This window comes from Oncorhynchus keta, chromosome 26 (genome assembly GCF_023373465.1).
Source record: "Oncorhynchus keta strain PuntledgeMale-10-30-2019 chromosome 26, Oket_V2, whole genome shotgun sequence".
Classification (NCBI taxonomy): domain Eukaryota; kingdom Metazoa; phylum Chordata; class Actinopteri; order Salmoniformes; family Salmonidae; genus Oncorhynchus; species Oncorhynchus keta.
In genome coordinates this window covers 39,751,580-39,767,401 of record NC_068446.1, presented here as the reverse complement: position 1 = coordinate 39,767,401, position 15,822 = coordinate 39,751,580, and the positions used below count along the sequence as shown (strand labels likewise).

Sequence of the window (15,822 nt, the reverse complement as noted above, 5' to 3'; positions counted from 1 at the left end):
GTCTTCTTGGTTGCAATGTAAACATATATGAAGAAATGGGCCTACCTTGGAGAAACTACTGACTATTAAGTTGGACAGGAACTGGGGATAAAATCTAAACAAATCTCTCAAACCTAATGGATTCTGTGCTTCTCAATAACATTAATAATGCTATATGAGAAACTCAGGGAAACATTTTGGTTGGACAACTAATTTCAGGTCGAGAGGGGTCAACTCATTAGTGGACTGTGCTTTTCAGGGTCCAGCTGCACTATCATCTCAGTGGATCTGTCAGAAAAAATGTGTGTTTCGAAAGGAATGGTCGTTCCTTTAGAAACCCCCACGTCTCCTTCTATGGTTCCTTTAGAAACCCCCACGTCTCCTTCTATGGTTCCTTTAGAAACCCCCACTTGTCCTTTTTATGGTTCCTTTAGAAACCCCCACGTCTCCTTCTATGGTTCCTTTAGAAACCCCCACGTCTCCTTTTATGGTTCCTTTAGAAACCCCCACGTCTCCTTATATGGTTCCTTTAGAAACCCCCACATCTCCTTATGGTTCCTTTAGAAACCCCCACGTCTCCTTATATGGTTCCTTTAGAAACCCCCACGTCTCCTTATATGGTTCCTTTAGAAACCCCCACGTCTCCTTCTATGGTTCCTTTAGAAACCCCCACTTGTCCCTTTTATGGTTCCTTTAGAAACCCCCACGTCTCCTTCTATGGTTCCTTTAGAAACCCCCACGTCTCCTTATATGGTTCCTTTAGAAACCCACACTTGTCCTTTTATGGTTCCTTTAGAAACCCCCACGTCTCCTTCTATGGTTCCTTTAGAAACCCCCACTTCTCCTTCTATGGTTCCTTTAGAAACCCCCACGTCTCCTTCTATGGTTCCTTTAGAAACCCCACGTCTCCTTATATGGTTCCTTTAGAAACCCCACATCTCCTTATGGTTCCTTTAGAAACCCCCACGTCTCCTTATATGGTTCCTTTAGAAACCCCCACGTCTCCTTATGGTTCCTTTAGAAACCCCACTTGTCCTTTTATGGTTCCTTTAGAAATCCCCACTTCTCCTTATATGGTTCCTTTAGAAACCCCCACGTCTCCTTATATGGTTCCTTTAGAAACCCCCACTTCTCCTTATATGGTTCCTTTAGAAACCCCCACGTCTCCTTCTATGGTTCCTTTAGAAACCCCCACGTCTCCTTCTATGGTTCCTTTAGAAACCCCCACGTCTCCTTATATGGTTCCTTTAGAAACCCACACTTGTCCTTTTTATGGTTCCTTTAGAAACCCCCACGTCTCCTTATATGGTTCCTTTAGAAACCCCCACGTCTCCTTATATGGTTCCTTTAGAAACCCCCACGTCTCCTTATATGGTTCCTTTAGAAACCCCCACGTCTCCTTATGGTTCCTTTAGAAACCCACACTTGTCCTTTTTATGGTTCCTTTAGAAACCCCCACGTCTCCTTATATGGTTCCTTTAGAAACCCCCACGTCTCCTTATATGGTTCCTTTAGAAACCCCCACGTCTCCTTATGGTTCCTTTAGAAACCCACACTTGTCCTTTTTATGGTTCCTTTAGAAACCCACACTTGTCCTTTTTATGGTTCCTTTAGAAACCCCCACTTGTCCTTCTATGGTTCCTTTAGAAACCCCCACGTCTCCTTATATGGTTCCTTTAGAAACCCCCACGTCTCCTTATGGTTCCTTTAGAAACCCCCACATCTCCTTATATGGTTCCTTTAGAAACCCCCACATCTCCTTCTATGGTTCCTTTAGAAACCCCCACTTCTCCTTATATGGTTCCTTTAGAAACCCCCACGTCTCCTTATATGGTTCCTTTAGAAACCCCCACGTCTCCTTATATGGTTCCTTTAGAAACCCCCACTTGTCCTTTTTATGGTTCCTTTCGAAACGCTGACTCCGTTCAACACCCCTGCGTTTCCTGAGAGATGCACTGAGAGACGACCTATCAGTAAATGGAAGCATAGATGCTCTGAGAGATGACGTCAAACTTCGGATACATGCTGTAGTAGCAGAGAGGAAGAGTCGGGTTTTACTAGGTCCACTAAAATAAGGACTTTTTGTATGGAGGTCAATCAGAGAGTGTTGAATTTTGATCAACAAAAAATGCAATTGCTAATTTGCTCCTGTTTCGATGCCTAGAAGTTTCGTAATTATATTTATTTTCGGTAATATCAATTACCCAAACAAAGACTTTCTTTAAAAAAGTATACTTTGTCATAAGACTTTATATGGGCAAAAAAAACTCATAGAATAAAAAGGAAAGTTTAACATGTTCCTAAATCTGAGGCTGGTTTTAAAAAAAAGAAAAAAAGAAAGTTGGCTGTCAGAAGTATTAGAATGTAAACCTACTTTTAATCCATCTGTCTGCATATTTCAAGACATGGCATATGGGGTTGTAGTGAGATACCCAATGGACTGGACGATTCTCTTCTCATCACTCATCTTGAAAAAAAATGTATACTAAAAATGTGGGAGTAAATCACTCCGGCACCATTAACACAATGGAAAAATAAAATGATTTATTATTGAAATATTGTAATAGCATGTGTGACCAAGAAAAACAAGGCCATGTGTGACCAAGAAAAACAAGGCCATGTGGCAAACAATAATGCAGGCACTGTGGATGGGGGTGTGGCCAGGCACTGTGGATGGGGGTGTGGCCAGGCACTGTGGATGGGGGTGTGGCCAGGCACTGTGGTTGGGGGTGTGGCTAGGCACTGTGGATGGAGGTGTGGCCAGACACTGGGGATGGGGGTGTGGCCAGGCACTGTGGATGGGGGTGTGGCCAGGCACTGTGGTTGGGGGTGTGGCTAGGCACTGTGGATGGAGGTGTGGCCAGACACTGGGGATGGGGGTGTGGCCAGGCACTGTGGATGGGGGTGTGGCCAGGCACCGGGGATGGGGGTGTGGCCAGGCACTGTGGATGTGGCCAGGCACTGTGGATGGGGGTGTGGCCAGGCACCGGGGATGGGGGTGTGGCCAGGCACTGGGGATGGAGGTGTGGCCAGACACTGTGGATGGGGGTGTGGCCAGGCACTGTGGATGGGGGTGTGGCCAGGCACTGTGGATGGGGGTGTGGCCAGGCACTGTGGATGGAGGTGTGGCAGATGAGATCGAGTCATTATTTGTAAGTATGTCTGTAAATTGTTGTTCGTATGTGTAACTGGTTTGGGGGAATTCTTTTTTTATATATTTTTTTATTTAAAAAGTAATTTCGTAATGGTTAGGTTGTTATGAATGCACTGATATAAGTGGGTGTAAGTGGCATTTCGGCAACTTTGGTAAAAACACCAACTTATATTGTTAAATAAAGGTTAAATAAAAATAATTGAAAATATATATACCGGAGTTGTGCCTGGATATAACCTGTTTTAGCATGGACATTGCCATTGAGGGACGACACCATGTTAAAGTAGTCAACTGGTGGAGATTCCTATGAGTTGGGAGCAATAAGCCAATGAAGAAGAAAATGTACAACTTTAAAATGGAGATAGCCTCAATGGCACTTCCCATGCTGTCACAGACAATATAATGGCACAGATACAAACGGGAGTCCTCTATCTCTATGGTCTGTTGTTCACACACATATCTTCCCTCTCATTGGCTAGAATGGTCCCACCTGATTATCGCTTCAATATAATGGCACAGATACAAACGGGAGTCCTCTATCTCTATGGTCTGTTGTTCACACACATATCTTCCCTCTCATTGGCTAGAATGGTCCCACCTGATTATCGCTTCAATATAATGGCACAGATACAAACGGGAGTCCTCTATCTCTATGGTCTGTTGTTCACACACTTATATCTTCCCTCTCATTGGCTAGAATGGTCCCACCTGATTCTCGCTTCCTCCCGCATACCTTCCATCTTTGAGGGCATGTATTTCCAGAGTGGTCACAGAGTGGTCCCAGAGAAGAGTCCCCTAAGCAAGCTGGTCCTGGGGCTCTGTTCACAAACACACCCCACAGACACCCAGGGCAGAAACACAATTAGACCCAACCAAATCCTGAGAAAACAAAAAGATAATTTACTTGACACATTGGAAAGAATTTACAAAAAACAGAGCAAACTAGAATGCTATTTGGCCCTAAACAGAGAGTACACAGTGGCAGAATACCTGACCACTGTGACTGACCCTAAATTAAGGAAAGCTTTGACTATGTACAGACTCAGTGGGCATAGCCTTGCTATTGAGAAAGGCCGCCGTAGACAGACCTGCCTCTCAAGAGAAGACAGGCTATGTGCTCACTGCCCACAAAATGAGGTGGAAACTGAGCTGCACTTCCCAACCTCCTGCCAAATGTATGACCATATTAGAGACACATATTTCCCTTAGATTACACAGATCCACAAATAATTCATATCTATGTTTATTTATTTTCCCTTTTTTACTTGAACTATTTGCACATCATTACAACACTGTATATATATATATACATAAGATGACATTTGAAAAGTCTTTATTATTTTGGAACTTCTGTGAGTGTAATTTGTACTGTTAACTTTTTATTGTTTATTTCACTTTTGTTGATCTATTTCACTTGCTTCGCCAATGTAAACATGTTTCACCAATAAAGCCCCTTGAATTGAAAGGTGTCTGCAGAAGGGAAAAGCCTAGATGTCCATGTCAAATCCAATCAAACTTTATTTGTCACATGTGCCGAATACAAGTGTAGACTTTACCGTGAAATGTTTACTTACAAACCCTTAACAGTGCAGTTCAAGAAGAGTTAAGAAAATAATGACCAAATAGACTAAAATAAAAAAAGTTATAATAAAAAGTAACACAATAAGAATAACGAGGCTATATACAGGGGGCACCGGTACCGCGTCAGTGTGCGGGGGTACAGGTTAGTTGAGGTCATTTGTACATGTGGGGGGTGAAGTGACTATGCATAGATAATAAACATTGAGTAGCAGCAGTGTACAAAAGGGGGGTGAATGTAAATTGTCCGGTGGCGATTTTATTAATTGTGTTGTGGAAGAGATTATCTCATGTGTTGTAAAAGTGAAAAGAATGTGAAGTGTTGCAATTGTGGTTGGAACCATGAAGCAACGTTTTTTGGCATGTCCGACTAGGGCTCCCTGCCATCCAGGACCTCTATACCAGGCGGTGTGATAGAGAAAGTCCCTATAAATTGTCCGTCTCCAGCCACCCGAGCCATAGACTGTTCTCTTTGCTACAGCACGGCAAGTGGTAAAGGTGCACCAAGTCTGGAACCAACATGACCCTGAACAGATTCTACCCCAAAGCCATACGACTGCTAAATAGTTAGTTAAATAGTTCACCAAATGGCAACCCAGATTGTCTGCATTGACTCATCACATACACTGCTGCTACTGTTTACTATCAGTCGTTTTTCCCCTAGTTATATGTACATATTTACCTCAATTACCTAGTACCACTTGTATTTAGCCAAGTTATCGTTACTCATTGTGTATCTATTAATACTTTCATTATTACTTCTTTCACTTTTCGGTTATTTCTCTCATTTCTTTCTCCCTGCATCCTTGGGAAGGGCCGTAAGGAAGCATTTCACTGTTAGTCCACACCTTTTGTCTACAAAACATGTGACGAATAAAATTGTATTTTATTTTTACCTTGTTTTTTCAACCCCTTCCAGTTGGTGGCGGCAATACACCTTTTTTGGGATGTAGTTCGCCATGAAACGCACAAGAAGAAGATGCGGAAGATGACGTCGTCACAGTAAGAACAATGGTTTGTTATACACATCTTTGACATTGTCGTCTTTCTAGAGTTTCCTCCCTCATTGTTCTAGTGTTTGTGCTGTTGCCCAAGGTTTGGGATTTCCGACACTAGCTGAATAGCCCCAAATAGAAAAGTAAGAATCCAAGCAAATTAGAGAATTGATTTGGTCTAGTGATATTTGTGGTTTCATTGTCTTGTCTCTAGCGAATTGTTTGCTCTCGTAACTTAATTCACGGCGCATTTATAGTAAATCGTCAGCTTGAGCTCTGCATTTTCACAACATTTTTCTCTTTTGATTTATAGACGTGATGAGAACTAATGGAAAATGAGAACAATCGCCTCGTTGTGGCCACCAGCCCTGGCCGAAGTTTGGTTTTCTTTGACTTGGAGACAACAGGACTTGGTCAGTCACTCGATATTCTTGCTACATTACTGCAGCCTGTCGTGTTGTTGATACATTGTAGCAGTTTGGTTGGGGTCCCTACTTTTGCTCTTGCAACAGTGTATGAAGAACCAACGTTGGCGCGATGTTTATACACTTTCAATCAAAGACAACGTTTGCGTTTTTTCATAATCATTCAATATAATCATGTAGGGCAGGTGATATTAATTTCCCATAGAAGTGTGATCAGTCTGTCTTGGTTCTGGGGACTAACAACAGACCTGCAAACATGCACGCATTTTGCGTACCAACTACGCAGTTCTCTGTCCATGTACGCAGGTACGAGACCCGAGTATTTTCTATATATTTTAAAAAACATTTTAATTAATAAATACACGGAGTAAATCTAACATCCCGATTCTCGAGCTGCAACACACAGACACGTGTGTAGTTTTGTCAACGGACATGGAGATTAATACATAATTATTCGACGTAGCTCCCCAGTGTCTGCCCCTCGTTGTTATTGCAGTCAGTCAGTAAAGCTATGTCAGACGACGAGAGTGAGGAAACCGAGCAGTGACTCCGAACCCCCAAAAAAGCAGAATTACACGCGCCTCAGAAGTACCTTCCTCGATACCAGAAGTGGTCATGCTTGACGCAATCTAAGCTATCATATCATGCATTTTATACTTCGTGCAAGTATGACGACATCAGTCATCAAGGAAGCTCAGGTAAGTGCTTACAAATAAGGATGCTAAATGATTTGATACTAAGTAATATTGCCCATATTACTTAGTGATTTGAATAAATGGATCATATAAAAATGAATACAGCCATGGCCATGTTATTTTCCCACTCAATTTATTGTACAATGTGGTTCCTCTTTCACTTTTAAATTGTAGACATCATGTGGATGGGAAAAGGCTACTGGCAGCTACAGCATCAACATCATGTGGATGGGAAAAGGCATCAGAAGCTACTGGCAGCTACAGCATCAACCCCAGCTATAGCAACCTTTTCCCACCAAGCCAGTGATTTTATTTATTTAATTTTTTATTTAACCTTTATTTAACTAGGCAAGCCATTTAAGAACAAATTCTTATTTACAATGATGGCCTATGAACAGTGGGTTAACTGCCTTGTTCAGGGGCAGAATAACAGATTTTTACCTTGTCAGCAAAGGGATTCGATCTAGCAACCTTTCGGTTACTGCCCCAACGCTCTAACCACTAGGCTACCCGCCCCATCGAATCCTCAAGCTGACAAGGTAAAAATCTGTCGTTCTGCCTAGTTAAATAAAATACAAATCTGGGCTGAAACTCTCTTTACGGCATATATTGTTGCACACAACCTGCTGTTGTGTGGCAGACCATGCAGGGCCACGTTTTCAGAAGATGTTTCCCAACAGTGACGATCCTGTGCCAGGACGAAGACTGCAAACATCAAAACACTGGCCCTTGATAATGAGCAAGGATTCACAGAGGCAATGAAGAGGTGTCCTTTCAGCCTGGCTACCGATGGCAGTACCGACATGGAGCATGTCAAAATGTAACCGATTGTATTACGGCTCTTCAGTGCAAGTATGGGCAAGGAAGTAGTGTTATTTGAATCGAGAGAGAGTCTACTGGAAGAGCTGTAATTGACACTGAAATGAAGAAGAGGAGCATTCCGTGGTGCAATTGTGAGGTTTTCTTTTTGTGGATAATGCTGCTGTCGTACAAGGTCTGGGAAAAGGGGTGGCAGAATTTGTGAAGAGCTGAAATGAGAATGTGTACTTGGTTGGTTGTGCCTGCCATTTGATACACATAGCTGCAGAGAGGGCGTCGAGGCAGCTCAGTGTTAATACTGAAGACTTTCTCTTAACCATCTTTTACTATCTCGACAAGAGTAGCAAGAGGAAGGCTTCTCTGTTGGACACTGATGTCAGGAAGATTTTAAAGATGGTATCAACACGATGGTTGTCCCTTGGCCAGTGTATCAACTGCCTTCTGCAGCAATGGGATCCTCTGTTCTTTGCTGATGAGGTATCGGAGAAAGACCACTGTGACCCCTAGCTTCACCACAACAGCCACATCCTCGTCCTCACTTGAGCCCTCTGCTAGGCAGCCCAAGAGTTTTTCCTCCTCCTCCACCACCACATTGCCAATGCCACGGCTCAAGCCCCCAGCTGACTCTACGAAGCCCCCAGCTGACTCTACTCTACCTGGCTCCCCCGAGCCCCCACCTGGCTCCCCCGAGCCCTCACCGGGCTCCTCTGGAAGCAAAGTCATGCCATCCTCCATCAAATGTGGACCTACTGACAACCTTTGACCTGACTCTCAGTATCTGTTCAAGCAAAGGGATATTGGGGACAAAGTGGCAAACCAAAAGGCAGAAAAGAAAGAAAAAGGACCAAAAGACAAATCCTGAGAAAGTCCGAAAATCTCTCACAGATCCGGTATCAAAAATCTATGCATACTTTTTTACAGAGAGCCATATCAATTATTTTACGTCGGAAATCTGATTCTGCAACGAGAAGAGCCGTGTGTTCAAATTTTACCGTCAATTTTAGATGCAACTGCAGAAACTAATGTTGTCCTTCTATACAAGCCAGACACTGGCACTACCCTTATGATGGCAGAAACGAGTAGTTTCTAGTAGCCCTTTGTATGTTCTTTCCAATTACATCATGTTAGTGACGTTTTACCGTATATGTAAATAGAATGCTGTCAAGGTATTCCAACCTTGTATCGACCTGATTTGGTACAATTCTATAATTGCAATCAGACTCAAACAGCATGTGTGTGTGTGTGTGTGTGTGGTGGTGGGGGGGGGGAGAACCCCTATTCGGCACGTGCTATGCCTGCGAGTTGAATCTCCAATTTGCCGCGCATCTGGTACTCTAAAAAGTTGGACAAGGTTGGCACGTCTGCAACAGGCTTTTGTCTCAGGCAGCCCAGAACTAACACAGATAGAATCAAAGAATATCACTGATTTGAATTCACCTTGAATCAGGTTTGTAGATCTGTAGTGGAAGAAAACCCTTCAACCCCTGTGGGTCTCCGGGACTGAAAATCTCTAAACTGATGTTATGTGAACGTCTCACTCATTTCTATACGGGCTATCGTGGTCTTGAAAACTGATTGAGTGTTTGTAATGCTTGTCATTCCAACAGGTCGGAGCTGTGAAATCGTTCAGCTGGCTGCAGTAAGTGGGGGTCACTCCCTGAACCTCTACACTGTCCCTCGATGTCGGATGCAGCGTGGCGCCGCCAAGGTCACAGGCTTCAGAGTCTGGAGGCACAGGCTCTACCACCATCGCCGTCCTGTCCTGACCAACTCCCTCAAAGAAGTCCTAGTCTCCTTCATAGCCTTCTTGCGCATGCTTGACCGTCCAATTGTCGTTGGTCACAATATCCGTGGCTTCGACTGCCCTGTGCTAGCTAGAGGGCTTGATGAGTTTGACCTTAAAGCGGAGTTCCAGTTCGCAGTTTCTGGTTGTTTGGACACGCTCTCGTTGGCGCGAGAGATTCTGAAGGGACGTGGACTCCAGAGTTTTCGTCAGGAAAACCTTGTTCGGATAGTGGTTGGCATCTCCTACGAGGCGCATGACGCCTTGGAGGATGTGCGGGCACTGCAGAGGCTCTATGGTGCCCTCAGGCCCACGCCAGAGCAGGTCCTCAGGCAGAGCTTCACCCTGGACACCATGGCAGAGCCGGCACCCAAGCAGCTCCCTGCAGCCAAGGCCAAGGGGTCCTGTAGGGCAACAGGTCAGTGGCCCCTGTGGAAGAACTTCAAACAGGAAGTGAAGGTCACAGGGGGAACCAAAGGGGGCACCACAGGCCAAGGTGATGCAACTCTTATAATGGATAATGGTTGTAAATGAAACTAAATGGGCATTTTCACATTGTTGTGGAGATTATAAATTACAGACGCTCAGTTAAATAATTTAAGGTTCTGACTTTGTGATGGATTGTAATGTGTTTGTGTAATTGTTTTTAAATTCAATATGTTTTCAGAAAATAAAGCTGTTATTTTGTTTTTTTAAACACTTCAACCAGAGATGGGTTAGTACAGTTACCTGCTACCCTTCCAGGGTAAGTGTTAGCCATAGCATTTACAAAGAGATATCTATCAAACGTCTTAGAATAGGGAGTGCTGATTTTTATGATCAGCTTTTCCTTCTTAAATCCCTATGAATAATATTACATGGAGATGGGACCTGATCCTAGATCAGCACCACTACTCTGAGATGCTCTCCTTTCCAAATTCTACTTTATCAATACAGTTATGGGCTTGTTACATTTGTTGAGGAATAAAAGTACATTCAAAAGGTGTGTAGTAGGCTAGAAATGTATCTTTTTTTGAGAAAAGGGGATTGGCAAGATTAGAACCTGTGAACTTCTGGAACCTAATCCCACTGCGTTCACTGTGGCAGTGGGGGGAAGTGCACAGGAGACTAATACAGAAATGTATTCTATTATGTGTAGGGAAGTACTTATACATTTGCTTAGGTCCAACCTCCAATTTTTACATGCTAAAACAGGATAAAAATTGTAAGAAAAATAAGAAAACATGTCAAACCAAGATACATTATTTTACTTATTTAAAGAGACACTAACATAGAGACACTAACATACTCACACAGGAGAGAAGCCATATCACTGCTCCCAGTGTGGGAATAATTACACGTCCTCTGGTGCCTTAAAGAGACACTAACATACTCACACAGGAGAGAAGCCATATCACTGCTCCCAGTGTGGGAATAATTACACGTCCTCTGGTGCCTTAAAGAGACACTAACATACTCACACAGGAGAGAAGCCATATCACTGCTCCCAGTGTGGGAATAATTACACGTCCTCTGGTGCCTTAAAGAGACACTAACATACTCACACAGGAGAGAAGCCATATCACTGCTCCCAGTGTGGGAAGAATTTCAGCGTCCAGCATAATTTTAAGAGTCACCAGCTCACTCATACAGGAGAAAAAATGTACATTTGATCTACTATTTATTAGGATCCTCAATAAGCTGCTGCTGAGACAAAATCAAATCAAATTTTATTTGTCACATACACATGGTTAGCAGATGTTAATGCGAGTGTAGCGAAATGCTTGTGCTTCTAGTTCCGACAATGCAGTAATAACCAACAAGTAATCTAGCTAACAATTCCAAAACTACTACCTTATAGACACAAGTGTAAGGGGATAAAGAATATGTACATAAAGATATATCAATAGTGGCTACTCTTCCTGGGGTCCAAACAGGAAACACAAAATACATCAATATATACAAAGCACTACATTTACATTACAATTTAATCATTTAGCAGATCTTAACTTATATAGCCATGCGAGACAACCACATATCACAGTCGTATCCGAACCTTGTATCACATAATCCAATGCAAAATACATGAAAATGTCTGTGTGTCTCTTCACAGTCCCTGTAATGCCGTGTGGTGTTCTTTTATCCGGTTTTTATCTGGTTTTATTGCTAGCTTGAGTTACCTGGGTGACAGAGTCATGTAGTCATGGCTATATTTAATACTGTGCATTTCCCAGCCGCTGTTCTGGACCTGGGTACTGTAAAGAAACCTCAGGTTGCATGTTTTGTGTTGTACAGATGAGTGTCTGAACTGTGTGCCAACTGCTTGAACAGACAGTTCGGTCACATCAACACTTTGCACAATGACCAATAGTGACGCAGTCAATCTCTCCTTAACATTGAACCAGGAGAGACTGACATGCACGTCACTGACATTCACCCTCTGAAAATCTCCCAGTACTTCCATGGCCTACATACTCACAAGACATATCACCCATTGAGCATGTTTAGGATGCTCTGGATCAATGTGTACTACAGCGTGTGCGCGTTCCCACCAATATCGAGCAACTTCGCGAGCAACTTCGCACAGCCATTGAAGGGGAGTGGGAGAACATTCCACAGACCACAATCAACAGCCTGATCAACTCTATGCAAAGGATTGCGCTGTATGAAGCAAATGGTGATCACACCAGATACTGACTGATTTTCTGATCCACACCCCTACCTTTTTATTTACCTCTACGGGATTGGTGTCCCCCCTGTGGGACTTTTGAGCTAACGTGCGCTAATTTGATTAGCATGACATTGTAAGTGTAACAGGACAACTTTAGACCGTCCCCTCGCTCATACCCGGGCGCGAACCAGGGACCCTCTGCACACATCAACAACAGTCACCCTAGAAGCATCGTTACCCATCGCTCCACAAAAGCCGTGGCCCTTGCAGAGCAAGGGGAACTACTACTTCAAGGTCTCAGAGCAAGTGACGTCACCGATTGAAACGCTATTTAGCGCGCACCGCTAACTAAGCTAGCCGTTTCACATCCGTTACATAAGGAACAGGAAAAATCCCCCGGACATAGAGATGTCTTATATGGGCAGAAAGTTTAAATTCTTGTTAATCTAACTGCACTGTCCAATTTACAGTAACTATTACATTGAAATAATACCATGCTATTGTTTGACAGTGCACAGTTATGTACTTAAAAATGTAACTAAAACCAATTAGGAACATTTGGGCAGACTTGATACAACATTTGGAACAGTAATGCAATGGTTCATTGGATCAGTTTAAACATTGCAAATACACTGCTTCCATCTAGTGGCCAAAATCTAAATTGCTCCTGCTACTGTAATAATACATTGTGGCCTTTCTCGTGCATTTCTAAGAAGATAAAACAATATTGAATATGTTACATTCCGATACATTACTTTTACATTTCCACAAACTTCAAAGTGTTTGGTTTCAAATGGTATCAAGAATATGCATATCCTTGCTTCAGGTCCAGAGCTACAGGCAGTTAGATTTGGGTATGTCATTTTAGGCAAGATTTTTAAAAAGGGTCCGATCCATAAGGAGCTATCTGTGACCAACAGATGCATATCTGTATTCCCAGTCATGTGACATCCATAGATTAGGGCCTAATGAATTTATTTCAATTGACTGATTTCCTTATGTGAACTGTAACTCAGTAAAACCGTTGAAATTGTTGCATGACTGTTTGAGCCATACAGTATCCTTTGTGAACTTCAATGGACAGGCCTAGCTTGATCCTAGATCTGTTTGTGCTTTTCTGCTATATGGTCGTTGTCATGCCAAACATGACATATTTGGCGGCTATACAGCACAAACAGATCTGGGACCAGGCTAGTTGGGTTCTAGCTGTAGCTCAGTTGGTAGAGCATGGCGCTTGTAACGCCAGGGTAGTGGGTTCGATTCCCGGGACCACCCATACGTAGAATGTATGCACACATGACTGTAAGTCGCTTTGGATAAAAGCGTCTGCTAAATGGCATATATATGAGGAAGTGTAAAGGTGTCACAAAAATAAAATACTTGTTGTATAATGCTCTCACCATCCTCAGTGACTCTTTTCAGCAGCATGTTGAGTTGGTCCACAAGCACCTATCTTCTCACAGTTCATCATGCGGATGAAGCACTTCTTGAGGGCCAGCGAGATGCGGAGCGCCTCCCCAATACTGCTCTGCCGTTCCTCCGCCGCCTCCTTTCCGACAAGGGCGTGAAACGCTGGGATGGACACACAGACAGACAATAGTAACACACGTTAATGGCCTTTAAAGGATACATGAGTATCATTGATCTCTACTTTATTTATCTTGAAGTGAAGGAAATCACTGAACTGAGAGGTTGAATACATTTTAAAACATGGAATATAAAACAATGATAATGGGCAATCTGAAAGATATGCTAGATTTCTTATTAGCCAAAATATTTTTTACGCCATAATTACATTTTTTTTTTAAAACACAAAAATAACAAATGACCATGCTTTGTAATGTTTCCAAAACAAGAAATGTATTAGTAAGAAGTAATGTGGTATATTGCTCAATTTCATTTCATTTTTTGTGACCGGAGTCTTTAAACCAAAATATCAGTTGAGATGACAAAATGTTCAGCTGTGGGAGGTTACCGTGGCAACGGGGCCACTCCAGTTGTGTCAGGTGTGTCTGTGAGATTTGGGATCTGACTAGGGCGTCTTTTTCACTATCAGTTGCAGCAGCAGACTCAAACTAACGTTGGAAAAACAACAGAGCTTGTGAACAAAACCAAATGTAAATAGCCCCAAAAAAACACGCTGACAAAGTCTCACTCTGTCGTCTTTAGAGTAAATAAGACCAACAATGAAACTATCAGCACTTCACTCATTCAGCTCCCCCACCAGGCAGTGTGTTTGATCGGGGTGGGATATAGGATTCCTATTTCTTTGTGCGATTAGTGGTTAAGAAACAAAACAAAACAGCTACTGCTGCATTTCTCTTCTATAAATCGCAAGTTGACATGTACTTGTGACTATTTGTTAATGTGATGCTCCGCACTGTAGATCATTGCAAATTTCCCACCCGCCAACGTGTCTGGTGAAATAGACATTCTTACCCGCCAATACCTAAAGCTGCCCGCATTTGACGAATGTTCATTTTCATGCCATGTATGCCACTCACATGTGAGAAAGCCAATGATCTCTTCCACGGGTCTGAAGCCACAGAGGCCTTCAAATTGAGTAAGTGCGATGGCCATCTCAGGCTTGTGGTTATTGTCAGGGTAATGCTCTGGAAACTGGGCATGGAGCCATCCAGCCAACTCCTGATGTGTGGACCAATGGGGAAAGGAAATAAAATGTGAAAATAAAATCTGCCCATTCACCACTGCGTTGGACATAATGTTTCACACCGGTAAAATGTCACCACTCCCAAACTATTGACCTTTATGACGCTGTAGCTAAATAAATAATGACTTGTGAAAAGGACATGCATTGAAGGAGCTTTATTTGTTTATTTAACCTTTAGTTAAGTAACTAGGCAAGTCAGTTAAGCACAAATTCTTATTTACAATGACGGCCCACTCCGGCCAAACTCTCCCCTAACCCGGACGACACTGGGCCAAATGTGCCGGTTGTATGTTGTGACGCCTCGAGCACTGCGATGCCTTAGACCGCTACGCCGCTCAGCCAAAGTCCTGAAGGGACCAATCCGTGAAAACCAATCTGCAGGACAAGAATAATACATTGTCTGGAGAAAACCACTACTTATTGCATATCCTAACTCCACCTTCAGAGTGGGGTCACATCACAGGCATATTTTACACCTTGCCGTCTCGGGGATTCGAACAAGCAACCTTTTGGTTACCAGCAAAACACTCTAACTGCTAGGCTACCTGCCCAACATCCAGAAAAGAGAAAAATAAGAAACTGCAACAATCATCAGGGGGGAGACAAAATGGGATAAATATGTCTCACCTCTTACTTCCTCCATCGCTGGAACGTCAGCGTTTACAGTAGTTCTGACGTTATGATATGCGATGGGCTCATCCTTGTCACTTTCAAACCACCTGTACGTCTATATTTTCTCTGATATAGTTTTGTTCAAATGAAAATAGTTTTTTCTTATCAAACTTTGACCTAGTCTACATTAGCTTAGGGAATGTTTCCAAATGATTGTGATTTTAATTATTGGCCTAGCTAGTGTGTCCTCAATTTGGTATTAAAAACATGTCCATTTGTATTAAATAAATCTGAGACGTCTGCGTCCCAAAACATATATTTTTAGTTAAATAAAGGTTCGATAGATGTTTGTTTTTAAATCTACAGATGACGCACTGTACTTGACTATCCAAATAACGTAACTGTCAATCTCTTATGTAGCCTACCTCTGCGCACTTAAACTCAATTTCAGGAAGTAACCA

The 15,822-nt window shown here is 42.8% G+C and overlaps 1 protein-coding gene across 2 annotated transcripts; it reads left to right on the top strand.

The window, feature by feature from the left end:
• Positions 1-5,627: 5,627 nt before the first annotated feature.
• On the top strand, positions 5,628-10,413 carry LOC118378818 (uncharacterized). Of its 2 annotated transcripts, none has more exons than XM_035765805.2 (3): positions 5,628-5,725; positions 6,020-6,119; positions 9,253-10,413. In XM_035765805.2, the coding sequence occupies exons 2-3, from the start codon at positions 6,035-6,037 to the stop codon at positions 9,960-9,962; spliced, it is 795 nt and encodes a 264-aa protein (XP_035621698.1). In that variant the 5' UTR covers positions 5,628-5,725; positions 6,020-6,034; the 3' UTR covers positions 9,963-10,413. The 2 variants fall into 2 exon arrangements, with proteins under 2 accessions (XP_035621698.1, XP_035621697.1); XM_035765804.2 differs by having other exon boundaries at positions 5,702-5,849.
• Positions 10,414-15,822: the final 5,409 nt, after the last annotated feature.

Excerpts from the sequence above, each read along its gene's own strand:
- LOC118378818 (XM_035765805.2), top strand. The coding sequence starts at position 6,035 with ATGGAAAATGAGAACAATCGCCTCGTTGTGGCCACCAGCCCTGGCCGA. Across the intron at positions 6,120-9,252 it reads CTTGGAGACAACAGGACTTG|GTCGGAGCTGTGAAATCGTT; the intron begins GTCAGTCACTCG and ends TCATTCCAACAG.